A 14599-nucleotide genomic window follows, 5' to 3' on the forward strand; every position below is an offset into this window, starting at 1 on the left:
CTGCCAGTCACTCTGGGTCATAATAAATTTCATAGCTGAGTGGGACTTTGGACCCAGGCCTCCTCAGTCCTATACCAACACATCACTTATTATAAAGACTTTAAGAAAATCTATTCTTAATGTGGGTTATAGGTATAAAATTGCCAGAGCAGAGGTACATGGAGAAGGCCTGTAATGAAATCAGTTGGGGCAATAGCTGACAGCAGCATGAAATTTCAAAGTCTTCAAGGTTTGTAGACTTTTAATAAGATGCACACTTTCATATTAAAGGACGTATAATGTGTCAGATAACAGACTATGAATTGAAATTCAACACCGGCAATGTGTTTGCAATGCAAGCAGTATGCCATTCCATTAATCTCCATTTATTAACATCCACTTACTTGCTGGCAGGATAAATGGCACAGTTCAGATAAATATATTCAAAATCTAAATGAATCCACTTGAAGGACTTCCTACCATACAGTTTATACATTTTACAGCTATATGATGGCTCCCATAGAGTTCTTCTTAAGAGCAATATCCTAAAAAGAAAAGGAATCACAAAGAAAGAACAAACCATCAGCAATCCTGATCAAAGTGCTTAACCAAAAATACAAAAGAACTGGGGTGCTGTCTGGTTCAGTCAGGATCTAAATTGTAGTTCTGACTCTAGATTCTAAGAAAAGGAGGCAGTGCTGGACTTCTAGCAGAAACCAGTGGAAGGAGAAAGATGGCTGTAACCCTGCCCCCCCCCCCAAAAAAAAATAAGATGCAGGGGAGAGATGAGGGATAGTTTTGATGCTACAACACCAGTGCAACATGCGATTGAGGGTGTCATGTGATAACATATATTTTGCGTTAGCATGTAATCCCTATGTGGATTAGGGATATAATACTTCATTAATTTTCTTCTTAAATGAAACAATTTTTCTTCCTCCGGTGAAAAAGTCTTAGAAAACCATGCAGTTTTCGAAGCTTAGTTGTAATTTAGTACTTAATTTTCCATTTATGCGCAATACTTTCTATGATGAAAAGAATATTTCTATGCAGAAATACAATTTTCTGTACAGAATTTTTTTTCCTGTAGAAAAAAATGGTATTTTGTGTGTAAATCAACCAAATGCAAATTTTGTGCAGAATAAGACACCAATTACAGCACTGGATGTGTAGGAAATGACTTTTTATTCTGTGCAGAAAATAATATTTATGTAAAAATATTTTCTGTACAGAAAATTCTGTTTCCTGCAAAGAAAATCCTATTTTATACACAAAACATGAATTTTGTGCACCATATGTCTTCAACTGAAATTTTTCATCACTTGAGGCTTCTTCTCACCAGTGTTTCTGAACATTTGGGGAACAAATGCTTTTTGACCATTTTTCAAATATTTTCAAATAGTCTTTCCATCCCTAATATGGATGTATATTTTAACTGAACAGACAATCCAATCTGTTGAGTTTAAGAAAAAGAAGATCAGGAACTATTGAACTACATATTTTACAATGCATGGTTTATCACACTTTCAATCTTGTAAATATTTAAATGCACTAAAACTTTTCATGATATGCATACATTTACAGTCTTTCAGAGTTCAATAGGAATTGTTTTTAAAACCACAACCAAAGAAAGACTGAACCACTTCCTGTGTCCAAATGAGATGAATAAAAAATGATGCAGCAATTGGAACATATGTCCCTTACCCAGGTTGCATTTGCACTACACATTTATATTAATTTGATACCATTTTTCATAGCCAGACTTCATACTATGGGATCCTGGGATTAATAGTTTGGTTAAGTACTTTGAATCCTCTGCTGGTGAACTCTAGTGCTGTAGTTCAGCAGTCCTCTAGACTTCTCATAGGGCCAAAACAGACCGGCCCAAAGGGGCGGTGTGATGCTGGCTTTGGGGTGGTCATTGGAGCGTGTGGCATCTGTATGTCATGCTCTCATGCCACCGGGAAGTCATTGTATTGTGCCAGTCTGTACCAACCCTAAGTGGGAAATTTTTCTTGCCCAAACTTCAGATTTGTATCAAAGCACAAGCCACAGAATTCTGAAGGATGGAGGCATGGCAGTTAAAGGGGTGCCAAACTGCCATATCTATGTGTGAGGATACATACCTGATCTAGTTTGTGTGCTTATTGCATTGTGGCACCAAAGTCCCTCTATGCTTATTGGTCTTAACTGTGGGTGTGGGCTACATACACAGTATGCAGCCACCTCGCTGAAGCCGTGCAGGCCTAGAACTAACCAATATCTGAATGAGAGATTGCCTGAGAATCACACTGTAGGAGAAAAATGGAGTATAAAAAGTAATAATAAAGAAATCACCTGATTACTTGTGTGAACTTTTTAAAAAATAAGGATGCAGTACTGTGGTTACAGATTCATAAGGAATCTAGTGTTACACAGTGCTACTCACTAGCACTAGAGAGTGAGTGCCATAAACATAAATGCCCTCCCAAATCCACTTTACCAGGCGGCAACCACAGCAAGAGATGGAGATCTGTTCAGCTGGTGATCAGGGTGCAAGAGGATGAGTGAGGATGCAACAATAAGAAGCACCCTGTTGTACTTCGTTGCTGCAGTCTCACTTGCTGTCAGCAAGAAAGTGGAAGTGTCATCCTCCTGCACCCCAATCACTAAACGGGTCTGCTTCACTCATTGTGGCTGCTGCCTGCTAAAGTAGGTTGGCAGGGATTGGGCCAGGAGATGTTCCTTAATTAGGTGATATAGAATTCATAACTGATAAAGGGAATGTAGAGCATGGGCACATTCAGGGAGAAAGTGATGTGTGAGCTTAACAGAAATTCCCTAAATTGCCAGAAAGTGCCAGAATTTATTTGAAGGTGGAAGATTGTGTGTTTTGGCTAGGTTAAAGCCCTGTCATCAGTCTATCATGGGCTGGAACAAATACTCAACATTTTTAAACAATAGGATATTAATTGATTTCTTTTTAAATCAAGTAAAAAGAGTTCTTACCATCATGAACAATAACCCTGTACTGTCTTTCTAAGCAAAGCTCTGTTTGCTTTTGTCGGACAATTCTTTGTGCGTCTGGATACAGCCCATTCGGGTTCCGGGAGAACACAAAAGAGTAGCTGTCAGCACATGTGCCATCTTCGTTGAGCAAACGGCATGAGTAATGTAGAGCGTAGTTGTCATAATCTGTGGCTATTACCCAGTGATCATCATCTAGGAGAAAGGGTGAAAGTATTAATAAATCTCAGCATCACTATCCCATCGATGTGGACTCCCAAGTCCTCTTCAGACCTAATCCTTTGAAATGTAGTTGAATCGATGTGCAATTCTGTGGTTGAGAAGATGTCTCACTGCCATTCAAACATTTAAAAACCAAAATATGTACAAAAAAGAAAAAGATTGGCAAAAAGTACAGGAGTTCTGGAGTAAACATTTGGGAGGTAAATGTAAGATTTCTTGAGGACCAAGACAAATCCTATTAAGTAACCATATGGTTAATAATTTATCTCTTTTTCTTTATTAGCCTCTTTTATTTCACCAGAGGAAACTACCTTCATGGCACCCCCGCCCATTTATATTGTGTTAACTAAGAGTCGAGGATTGTAAAGTTACACTTGTATTATTTTTAAGAAGCAATAATAGATTAAGATGTAGAATGCATGATAAGAGACTATAAAAATTGTGTGTGGAAATTGTAAAGCAATAATCTTAATAATGAACAGGAGACAAATGTGTTTTCTTCAGTTAGTACTCTTCAAAGCCTGCAAGAACTTAAGGAAGATATCAGCACACGAAGACAACAGTTCAAGTGATGATCTGTATTTTATATTAATGTATGAACTTTCTTTTTCTAATAAAGACTATATTAAAAACATTTAAAAGGACATAGTTTTTATCAAACAGAAATTAATCTTCCTGTTGAGAAATTCTGAGTTGTTACACTTGCTTTGCTCAGGGATTTGTAATGTAAGTGTATGTGAATGTACTTATATCAGGGGTATAAATACAAATATATCATACCAGCTCTCCACATATTAGCCTACATGTCCCAGCAGTCCTAGCTAGCATAACCAATAATAAGGAATGTTGAGTTGCAGTCCAAGACATCAGATAGTCATATTCCCATCCCTGGTATACAATTAAAATATAAATATTTAAAAGGGGATATTTGTTAAAACTCAGTTTGGAAGCAGATTCTCTCTCTCTCAGTCTCTGTGTGAAAGTGTGTGTCTTATCAGTCTTCATGGTGACCAGCCCTTGCACTACAACTCCCATCCCTCAGTGTGGATGATAGGAACTGTATTCCAACATATTCATAGGACTGCACTTTATGAAAGGTTGACATACATGATTGCACTCAGTGTTGAGTAGACTATCACTAGCAAATGTTAAGCCAACACACAAGGGATGAAAAATTCTTCTTCTTGCTGTATACCTTCAAATCATTTCAGATTTAGGTGATCTAAGGTGAAATGATCATAAAAAGAAGCTGAGGGGTGCCCTATCATCACAAATGTATAAAGGATGGAAGAGGAAGCTGTTTTTAAGCAGGCTTGTTCCCTCACAAAGGTATTCTTCAGAGCCCACATTTGGAAATGCATAATAAAAAGGATAAGCTGAATTTGGATATTTTAACATGATAACAGAGATAAGCCAGTGGTCCTTTGGACTCTGTGACCAAGTCCTTAGGAAACTGCATGTTTTAGTTTCGTGGCAGGGCAAAGGTTGAGTGCTTGTTGAAAGCTGAGGAGAAAGGGGGGGGGGGTTTGCCCACAAAGATATCTATGCCAAATTCCAGTTACATTTTTGGGGTTGGCATCATGTTCTAACATGAGTCTTGTAGCACTAATTCATTGTTTTATTTGGTTGCAGTGGTCACAGCCCAATCTGACATGAGATCTGGTCCGCGGAAGCTGATCTGCAATAAATATGGCAGACCTCAATTTGTCAGGATACTTGTAAAACTGCTCCACAAGCAAACATCTCTGCCACACCTCTGTCATAATGGATCACTAAATCCAGAAGTACACTGTGCTTTTCATTTTTGTTTAATCAAGAAAAATGAAAGGTAGGAACTAAAAATTAACTAAGAAATAAGAATAATCTCCAAACAAGCCCTATCTAATAAATAATACTTTTAAAATGTATTGGTTACATTTACATCCCTTTAATGAATTTAGATAGTGCTTCTCCCCACTTTATTCTCCCAACAACACTATGGAGTATATTAGACACTGAAACAGATGGGGTGGGGGAGAGAAAGAGATAGGAGTTTCATGTCTCAGTGCAGTTGTAAACCTGCATCTCCCAACTCCCAGTCCAGCTCCCTAACCATTAGACTGCACTAACTTCTTAACATATTCCTTCTGACATAGCTGCATCTTCCAGTCAGATGCTAACTTGGACCTGATCTTTGTTGTCTTCATTTGTTGCTTTTCTAGCCCCAGTAGGGAAGCTCAGCTCTATTCTGCACAATGGTCATTGTGCTGGTAGCCATTTGAGTGTTATTTCATTACTTAAATGTAGTGTGAAAAGGTTTCACGCCAGCTCACATTTCCTCACCTCCACTAGTTCCCTGTCTTATAAATCAATGCTGATTTTGTATTGATTTCCTGTTATAGTTAAAGAGCAAAACCATGAAAAAAGCATTCTAAGTCTTGATGATATGGTGATGAAATAAAACATGCCTCTCCATAAAGAAAATCTGGGCTCCATTGAGAACCACTTGTGCCTTGTCAAAAACGGGGAATGCATCTCCAGAAAAAGGACAAAATGCACCATAGATTTGAAAAAACCCCAAACCTAACAATACACAAAAACACATGCACACACACATGCACACAGAGAGATGCTAATTTGCAAATTAGTGTATGCATGTGCATGCACACACATGTATGTGTGCATCTTCAAGTCACCTGTTGACTTATGATAATCCAATGGATTTCATAGGGTTTTCTTAGGCAAGGAATATTCAGAGATGGTTTTGCCAGTTCCTTCCTCTGAAATATAGCCTATATATGATGATAAATACAAATACATCACATCTCCACATAATGAGAAAGATTGTGACCAAGTGTGACTAGATGACTTGTGTGTTAATTGAGTCTGCTGAAAAAGACAAAAAATTAAAAGTAGATGTTGCAGTCACCAGAAATGTGTTTGCAGGGCGTTATGGATAGTGAAACATTAGATAATGTAGTGCACCAGGGAATTCCAGAAGAAAATCTGGATGTGCTTTATTGCCTATAACAAAGCTTTTGACTGCATAGATCAGTGATGGCGAACCTATGGCACGCGTGCCAGAGGTGGCACTTAGAGCCCTCTCTGTGGGCACATGTGCCATCGTCCCAGCACAGAGTTTGCCAGAGTTTGTTATTAGAAAGCCTGAGGGACATGGCACTTTGCAATAAATAAGTGGGTTTTGGGTTGCAGTTTGGGCACTCAGCCTCGAAAAGGTTCACCATCACTGGCATAGATCATGAAAAACTATGGCTTGCTCTTAGAGGAATGGGAGTGCTACAACATCTCATCATCTTGATGTGTAACCAGTACTCAGGACAGCAGGCTGCTGTTAGAACACAATATGGAGAAATGGAATGGTTCCCAATCGGGAAAGGGGTCAGACAAGGCTGCATATTATCATCCTACTTATTCAACCTGTATGCTGAAAGTATCATACACAGAGCAGGCCTAGACTCAAAGGTAGAAGGAGTGAAGATTGGAAGAAGGAACATTAACAACCTAAGATACTCAAATGACACAATGCTACCAGCAGAAACAAACAAACAAAAAAAGACCTGGAGTAATTTCCGAAAAAGTCAAGGAGGAAAATTCCAAGGTTGTATTATTAATACTGAATATCAAGAAAACAAAAATCATGACCACAGAGATTCTACAAGAATTCATCATAGATAATGAGGAAATTGAAATAAACAAAGAGTTCCCATAGCTTGGATCAAATATTGAAATAAACAAAGAGTTCCCATAGCTTGGATCAAATATTGATCAAAACAGAGGCTGCAGTCAAGAAATCAGAAGAAGACTAGGATTGGGAAGAGCAGCTATGAAGGAACTGGACAAGATCATAAAGTGTAAAGACATATCTCTGAACATTAAAGTGAGGATTGCCCAGGCAATCCATTAAAGTGAGTATTGCCCATTACCATGTATGGATGTAACAGCTGGACAGTAAAGAAAGCTGATAGGAAGAAAATCAGCTCATTTGAGATATGGTGCTGGAGAAGAGTCGTAAAAGTATCATGGACAGGCAAGAAGACAAACAGATTTGGATTCTAGACAGCTCAAGCCCAAACTCTCCCTGGAAACCAAGATGACTAAATTGAGGCTGTCATATTTTGGCCAAATCATGAGAAAGCATGAATCATTAGAAAAGATAATGATGCTAGAAAAGGTAAGAGGGCAGTAGAAAGAGAGGGGAAACACATGCCAGATGGTTAGACTCGATCACAGAGGTCATTGGCATGAGCCTGCAGGACCTGAGCAGAACAGTTGAGGACAGGGGTCCTGGAAATGTCTTACCCACAGGGCTGCCATGAGTTAAAGTTAATAAAAACAACATTAGTTTTAGTCATATATGTACATGCATTTTTCTTCATTTGTTTCTTTTTTGTCACACACACATATGCCACACTCACACACACACACTCTTTCTGAATGTTTATGGTTTTGGTTGTAAAGTAGATCATTTGTGTTAAAATTACTGAACATATAATTCAAAAATCTCCTTATCCTTTGTATGGTTGCCTATCTGTACATTAGACCTGGATGAGACAGTTTCTCAAATTTTCCATCAACATTTGTCACTAAACAGGACAGAGGATTCTCAGAAGATGTCAGCCACCGCTGCTGGCGAAACATCATGAATAAACTCTTCTAGAACATGGCCTCATAGCCTGAAAAACCCACAAAAAACTAAGGACAGAGGATAATTTCCAAATGCTGAAGTATGTGGTCCAACATTAACATGCCTGTAGTATTGGTCCTCATTTATTTGAGCTGAGCCTATATACATATCAGAATGATACATACATTTCAACGGAGACAGAACATTTGAATAACACAAATAACAAATTTCCTGCATATAGAAAATAATAGGTCAGAGATAAAGTTTTGAGCCCAGCACTTCTCTATGCATGGTGTACTGGTTCAAGTGTTAGGGTAGGCCTGTGGGAGACCAAGATTCAAATCCTCACTCAGCTATGGATACCCACTGAGTGACATTGGGCTATGTACACTCTCTTAGCCTCAGAGGAAGGCAACCCCCCTTTGAACAAATCTTGCCAAGAAAGCTGTATGGTAAGTTTATCTTATGGTCACCATAATATAAGTTGCTCTAGGCTATATTTTAGAGGAAGGAACAGGCAAAACCACCCCTGAGTATTCCTTGTCTATAAAACCCTATGTTATTCATGGGGTTGCCATAAGTTGACAGGCAACTTGAAGGTACATACACAAAAGTAGGAAAGCACACAATAAGAACAACTCTCCTACTATGCTAGCTTTGTAAGTGCATGGAGTTCTTAAACACAGAAGAGTATTAGAGCATCCTGCACTGAAAGCCTTTTCACATGAGAAATGAAAGCCAAAATGGAACAGGAGAATCCATTCAACAAAAGGCATACTTTTACATCCATCTCTCTTTGGAAGAAAACAAAAGTACTACAATGGCATGCAAAGGAACAAGAAGAAAGCTGCTACTCTCTTGCTCCGTCTTGGCTTTCTTTTCTCATGCAATAGTCTGTGAGTCCTACCTCCTCTGCACTCTGCTTTTTATGATCCATATGTAGGGCAGATCAAAATGAAGCAGAGGGAAACTTTTCCATTGTGATGAGAAAAAGAACATTTAGGTAGCCAAGACCCAATGTCCAAAAAGCCAAGCAGAATTTGGATCTCAGGCACAGATGAGCAATGGTGAAAGGAAAATAAAAGGTGGCCTTTAACCCCAAAGACATAATCTTTAGGTACTTCAAGACCGAGAAGCTTGGCAAACTCAACTGGTCACATTCCAAAGTCATTATGTAGCTATTTTGTCCTTTTATCTTACTAGAGTTTTTCTGAGAACTAAAAAAGAAGACACAACGTGGAAACATGACAGACCTACAAACTGAAGACGGCATCATCTAGCTCTCTAGTAAACTTCAACAGATGAAACAGTGGAATTAATGAGTAAAAGCTTCATCTGCTGATAGCATCTTATCTCACATGTCTGAGGCTACAATCCACTGTTAGCCCTACTGAGTTCACTTAGACTTTCTTTTAAGTGGACATTTACAGGATTGTACAGTTAGTTACACACTGAACCTGTATAGAAAAGTTGATAAAATGGTACTCACTTCCCTTCTGGAGATAGGACGATAAGCCCCAATATTTCATTTTGAACTTGGCAGGATCTGCTGTATCTGTGAAGGTGCCAACCATGTCAGCACATAGCTCCCAGTTACTAAAAAGAGAAAGAAATGGTTACAAAAGTATCCATGGACATTTGAGTGTGTTGGTTGTTACAAATGGATGTAAAATTGAATAGGTGATTGAGAGGTAGGCGTCCAGGATCCTCTGTAGCAGAGCTGAGAACATTAAATGGCACCCCCCACCCCCTGGTAAAGATACATAGAACCCAGGACAGGATAAAGACATCAAATGGATGGAGGTGTATAATCTACAAAAATGGCCCCAATTACATAAGAAATTAGACTGGCAGTTGACTCTCACTTCAGTAGTAGTAGGACTGGTGGGTTCAATGTCAGTGGGGCAGTGCATCCAGTCCACATTTTAGTGGGAATTGTAAAGGAGCTTTCCAAGGTGCTGAACCAATGGGGGGGAATAGAACATAGGACCTTGGTAGCTCCTTTGAAGTTCAGACTACAACCCAAAGCAGTGTTGGTTTGGGGACCACATTCTCCCCTGCACATGAAAACAGTAGAACAGCTCAGTAGTCACTGGCTAGGCCCTTTGGAGTACAGTACATACTTCTCTGTCTTCCCACAGGGGGAAACAGCCATGAGTGGCTGCACATCACCTACCATGTGAGGTGATTGTCCTAATGGGTGAGCAGAAGGGCAATTAAGATAAAGATTAACAACAGGTAAAGAGACACATCCTTTCCTGCTTTCTTTCTTGCATAGCCATAAATGGGCACCCAGCGAAACATGCCAGGGCATGTATGGCACATGAAGCAGAAAATCCTATAGGCAGCTATCCCCCTCTCAAAACATAGGAATAAAAATATAAAATTGACAAATCAGAACATTTTGCATGAAAGCCTAAATCAGCTAGCTGGGTGAATCACGTCACTTTGCCTAATGGTAGGGCTCCTCCTACACTAATACAAACAGTAATAAAAAGAGACTGAGTGACTTACTCGAAGAGCACTACTCGTCCCCTGGCAGTAGCAGTCATCTTCCCATTTTTATCCACAAAAAACTCGGCTATCACATTGTCCTGAAGAAACAGTCCTTCAGGGTCCTTCTTGGCCACAGCATACCAAACGCCAGCATACTGCAGAAAAACAACAACATTTACCAAGCTTACACATAGAAGGAAGATACAGGACATAATATAAGGGAATATAAGTGGAACCTGCTTGGTTTGTGGATGTAGAATTGTGGCTGTAGCAATAAAGTTGCCACAAAAAGTTCCTGAAAAAAACAAACACAAATAGGAGTGGGGTGAAAATCTCAGGTGAAGCACTGGAGGAATTTAAACTAGGAAACTTCAAAATATCCACCTTTTTGGGGGATTCTTTTTTTAATTATTTTTATTAAAAAAATGTATTGACTTTATCAGACACAAACAAACATAAACAAACATACAAACATACAAATCTTTGTCAATATATCAACCTAATATGTTGAACATCCATTTCTTTCATTACCTTAAGTATATAGCTCTTATCTATTATCTTCCTAACTTCATTTCCTTCTCTTCCTTCTGTTCTATTCTCTCCCTTCTCTCCCTTCTCTACTTTCTTTCTTTTCTTCTCTATCCATCTAGTACCTACCCTAATCTTCCCCCAATTCTATTATCTCTTCCCAATTCCTTCCTTTGTCATCTACTACCATTCACTCCACAAACTTCCTTCACATACTCAAACCTTCTTCGACATACTAAAACTTTCTTTCTTCTATCCATTCAAACAAACTTCCTTCTCCCCTAAATACTGGATTCCTTTGGGATTCTGAGCTAAAACTTGCCTAAAACAAAATTCAGGATGCTCTTCACAGCTCCTGCTTGAAAGTAACATTCCAGAATTGTGAAGAAAGCCTGAACAGTTTATATAAAAGTAGTGAAAATTTAAAGTTTGGATTCATACACTTTAAAAAGGGAGACTCAGAGTCATACACAACAGATTTCCAAAATTATTTTTTTTTAACAATACAGTTCTTATGTAGGTGCCCATAGTAAGTTTAAATAACATCATCCTGATATTTAAAGCTATATAGGATTTGAGCCCTATCTTTCTTTGAGAGACCCTTCTTCTTGGACATCATTTATAGCCCTCCTGTCTCTTCCCCTGTTGAGTTAATTGAGTGAAAATGATTTTTGCAATCTGAACTCAGTTTGCAGTGAAGTAAGCTAAAATACTTTTTTTTTTAATGTTGTAAGCTGCCCTGCGTCCCAATCCTGGGAGAAGGGCAGGATATAAATAAATATAATAAACAAACAAACAAATGAATAATAAGCTGAGAGTAAGGGAGGAAAGTGGCAGGAGGAGACAGAAACTGATATTGTAAAAACAGTTGTAAAAGTGGGATGAGACAGGATTAATTGGGACTGTCCTTGTCAAATCAGGACAAGTGAAGGATATGGATACAGCTGGTGACAGTATGCAGAGTATACAGCTCTTGTGCCTCAGCTTTCATGGGGAGTAAGAGCAAAGACATCACAAAAAAATTATGGGTTTTTCCCCCCAGAAGGGAATTGGAAGTTGGTAAAGGCCATGGCATCATGCAAGTATTCTAGGACAAGAGGAAACAACAGTCATTTGAGGGAGTAGGAGACCTTTGGACAGAGGATGATGAAGAAATAAGGGGAGGGGAGAGGGCAAGGACACAGAGAACTTTCATGTTGAGGACAAGAACCTGGTGTTTGTGTTGGATCCAGGAGCAGACAGGTAGCCAGAGATTTAAGAACAGGCATCCTGTGATAAATGCAATGGGAGAGAATAATTTTGGCAGCAACAGACCAAGGTTAGCTAACAAAAGACCAGAGAGGAGAGGATTGCAGTGGCCTAAATAACCTGGGCATGTCAACAGAGTATTGCCAGGAGTGAGTGAGAGAGAAATATTTAAAGAAAGAAGATCATGATGGGTGATAGATTCAATATGGAGAAAGAAAACCTCCAAGATAATAAAGCCAGTCCTAATTAATTGTTTATTATTATTATTATTATTAGTAGTAGTAGTATCCTGCTTTTCTCCCAAAACTGGGACCCAAAGCAGCTCACAGTCTAAAAGCACAGTACAATTAGAAACTTACAAAAGTGACACTTAAAATTAAATTATTACAATATTAAAACAGACCAATTGCTGTGATAAAATTGCAATTTTATAAAGAGATGAGGGGGGGGGGGAAGAGAAAGTATGAGAAGTTCAGCCTTTGAGTTTGAGAAGAGATGAGTCATTCAAGCATAAATACTAGATGCAAATTGGAGACTGGGGGACAAAGACAGGGAACTGGAGCTGGATCTCATTTGTTTATAGGTGGTACTGAAGCCAATTCTGTTGTTTAAACAGAGATATTAATAAAGTTGAACACAGGATCTAATAGTCTCTATATTTCACACTGATTCTCTCACCTCCATTTTAAACCAACAGTATCAGGTTTCATAGTACAACTGCTTTAAGAGTAAACACTAGTTTATACATGCTAATGGTGCAGCTCATCAGGAAAGTATAGTCAGTCCTAATTTTGATTCTGAGCATTCTGCAGTTATGTAATAAATGTAATCATATATGTTAGCTGCCTGGTTTTATAGAGTAAACACCAATGTTCTGACAATTAACTGATTTGTAAGGATGTATGTAGAGGGACAACACTAGTAAAGAATCTTATACACGAACTCCATGCTGATGGATCTACTCCTTTACTCTGCTTTAGCCCAGAAAGACACTTAATCTGACTTCTTTTCTCTAAACAAGGGGTTGGATATGATGACACATAGGATCACTTCCAATTCTATGATTTTATGACACTATTATAGAAACTCTTGTTTTAGATTAAATGTTGATGTTGGTGATGGTCTGCAAGTGACAACTGGGTTTTAGCTGCAAAGAAAGCAGCAATAGGAACATCTTCTGGTCTAATTACACTATTTAAGTATCTAGAATTCCTAAATTCCATATGCTGTGGTGGTTTGAGCATTGGACTAGGACTCTGGAGACCAGGGTTCAAACCCAGGCTCAGCCATAGAAACCCACTGGGTGACCTTGGGTAAGTCACACTCTCTAAGCCTCAAACGATAGCAATGGCAACCCGCCCCAGAAGAAAATTGCCAAGAAAACTCTATGATATGTACTCCTTAATATCGCCATTAGTTGGAAACAGGTTGAAAGCACATAACAACAACAATACAAGGGAAGAAAAGCTTACAGGCTTTGAAATATTGAAATTCAAAGGTTAGAAGAAAAGAAAAGGAGGCCGGAATACCTACTCGGTGTTTGTCGAAGTTTTCCTGGACTCTGAAATTGCTCACTTGACAGTCACGTTGTGCTTGGCATCTGCTGTTCAACAATGCCAAGGCCACCAACACCAGCCAAGCAAGGAGTTTCCTTGCACTTCCCATTGTGCTCTTCTGCACCTGGAACAAATATAAAATGTCACTTATCACAGAAAAGAAAAAGAAATGTCTCCTAGCAAAATCTAGAGGGAACAATGCACTGGATACTTTTTAAAGTATGTGGGAGATGAAACTGAAAAGGGTCATCATAAACCCTTTAGTTCTAAAACCCATGCAAACAACAACAACAATAAAAGTCCCCTCTCCATTCATAGGGGCAGGATCAGGCCTTCCAAACTGTTATCTTCTTTCAGCAATAAGTTTCATAATCACCAAAGAGTGGAGATTCAAAAAACAGCAGCAGATACTTGTCAGTCGAGGAACACTGGAATCCCCAACAGCCAAGCTCAGCTACACATGGGAGGGAAGGCTGAGTATGGGTTTTATAGCACTGGGTGGGTGGAAGGTGGGAAAGCGGTTCTTATGAAACCCAGCAGGCAAAAGATCAATATTGTTAGGGGGAGGTGATGGGGGAGACAGGAGCTTGATCAGTTCCAGCTGCTAGTTAAGCTCTTCTCACAACAAGTCTTGCATAACTCTGCAGCAGGAGGCAGAGGGAGCTGTCATGATCTTTGATCCCAACTGCTGGCTTGTTAGATGATGTTGCAAGCACATGATCCTCCCTGGGATTTACACCAGTGGATGCCTGCATATGTATTTGTATAATACAAGCTGAAAGTAACACAAAACTGAGGAGGCAAGAGACACAGCAAGAACAGCTTAGGTTTGGGAGACTGAGAGATGTCAACAAACTGTGTGAGAGACAAAATGAAATCTTGTGGTACCACAAAGACTAACATGTTTTATTTGGCCTACATTTTCATGGACGTCAGCTCT

The 14599-nt window shown here is 39.1% G+C and overlaps 1 protein-coding gene across 1 annotated transcript; it reads right to left on the minus strand.

Annotated features, from left to right (window-relative positions):
- Nucleotides 1–207: 207 nt before the first annotated feature.
- Nucleotides 208–14135, minus strand: LOC149318680 (retinol-binding protein 4-like). Its single transcript, XM_089510261.1, has 6 exons — nucleotides 14036–14135; nucleotides 13637–13783; nucleotides 10346–10482; nucleotides 9321–9427; nucleotides 2968–3180; nucleotides 208–524 (listed from the first exon to the last, which is right to left on the minus strand). The coding sequence occupies exons 2-6, from the start codon at nucleotides 13766–13768 to the stop codon at nucleotides 511–513; spliced, it is 603 nt and encodes a 200-aa protein (XP_089366387.1). The 5' UTR covers nucleotides 13769–13783; nucleotides 14036–14135; the 3' UTR covers nucleotides 208–510.
- Between the last annotated feature and the right edge of the window lie 464 nt (nucleotides 14136–14599).

The sequence above is a fragment of the Sceloporus occidentalis genome, unplaced genomic scaffold, assembly GCF_023333645.1.
Source record: "Sceloporus occidentalis isolate IW3139 unplaced genomic scaffold, rSceOcc1.0.p SCAF_2, whole genome shotgun sequence".
NCBI lineage: Eukaryota > Metazoa > Chordata > Lepidosauria > Squamata > Phrynosomatidae > Sceloporus > Sceloporus occidentalis.

Coding starts and splice junctions, on each gene's coding strand:
- LOC149318680 (XM_089510261.1), bottom strand. CDS start 13,768: ATGGGAAGTGCAAGGAAACTCCTTGCTTGGCTGGTGTTGGTGGCCTTG. Junction 9,428..10,345: donor GGACGAGTAGTGCTCTTCGA/GTAAGTCACTCA, acceptor TTCTCTTTTTAG/TAACTGGGAGCTATGTGCTG. Junction 3,181..9,320: donor GTCCTATCTCCAGAAGGGAA/GTGAGTACCATT, acceptor CCTTTCTCCTAG/ATGATGATCACTGGGTAATA.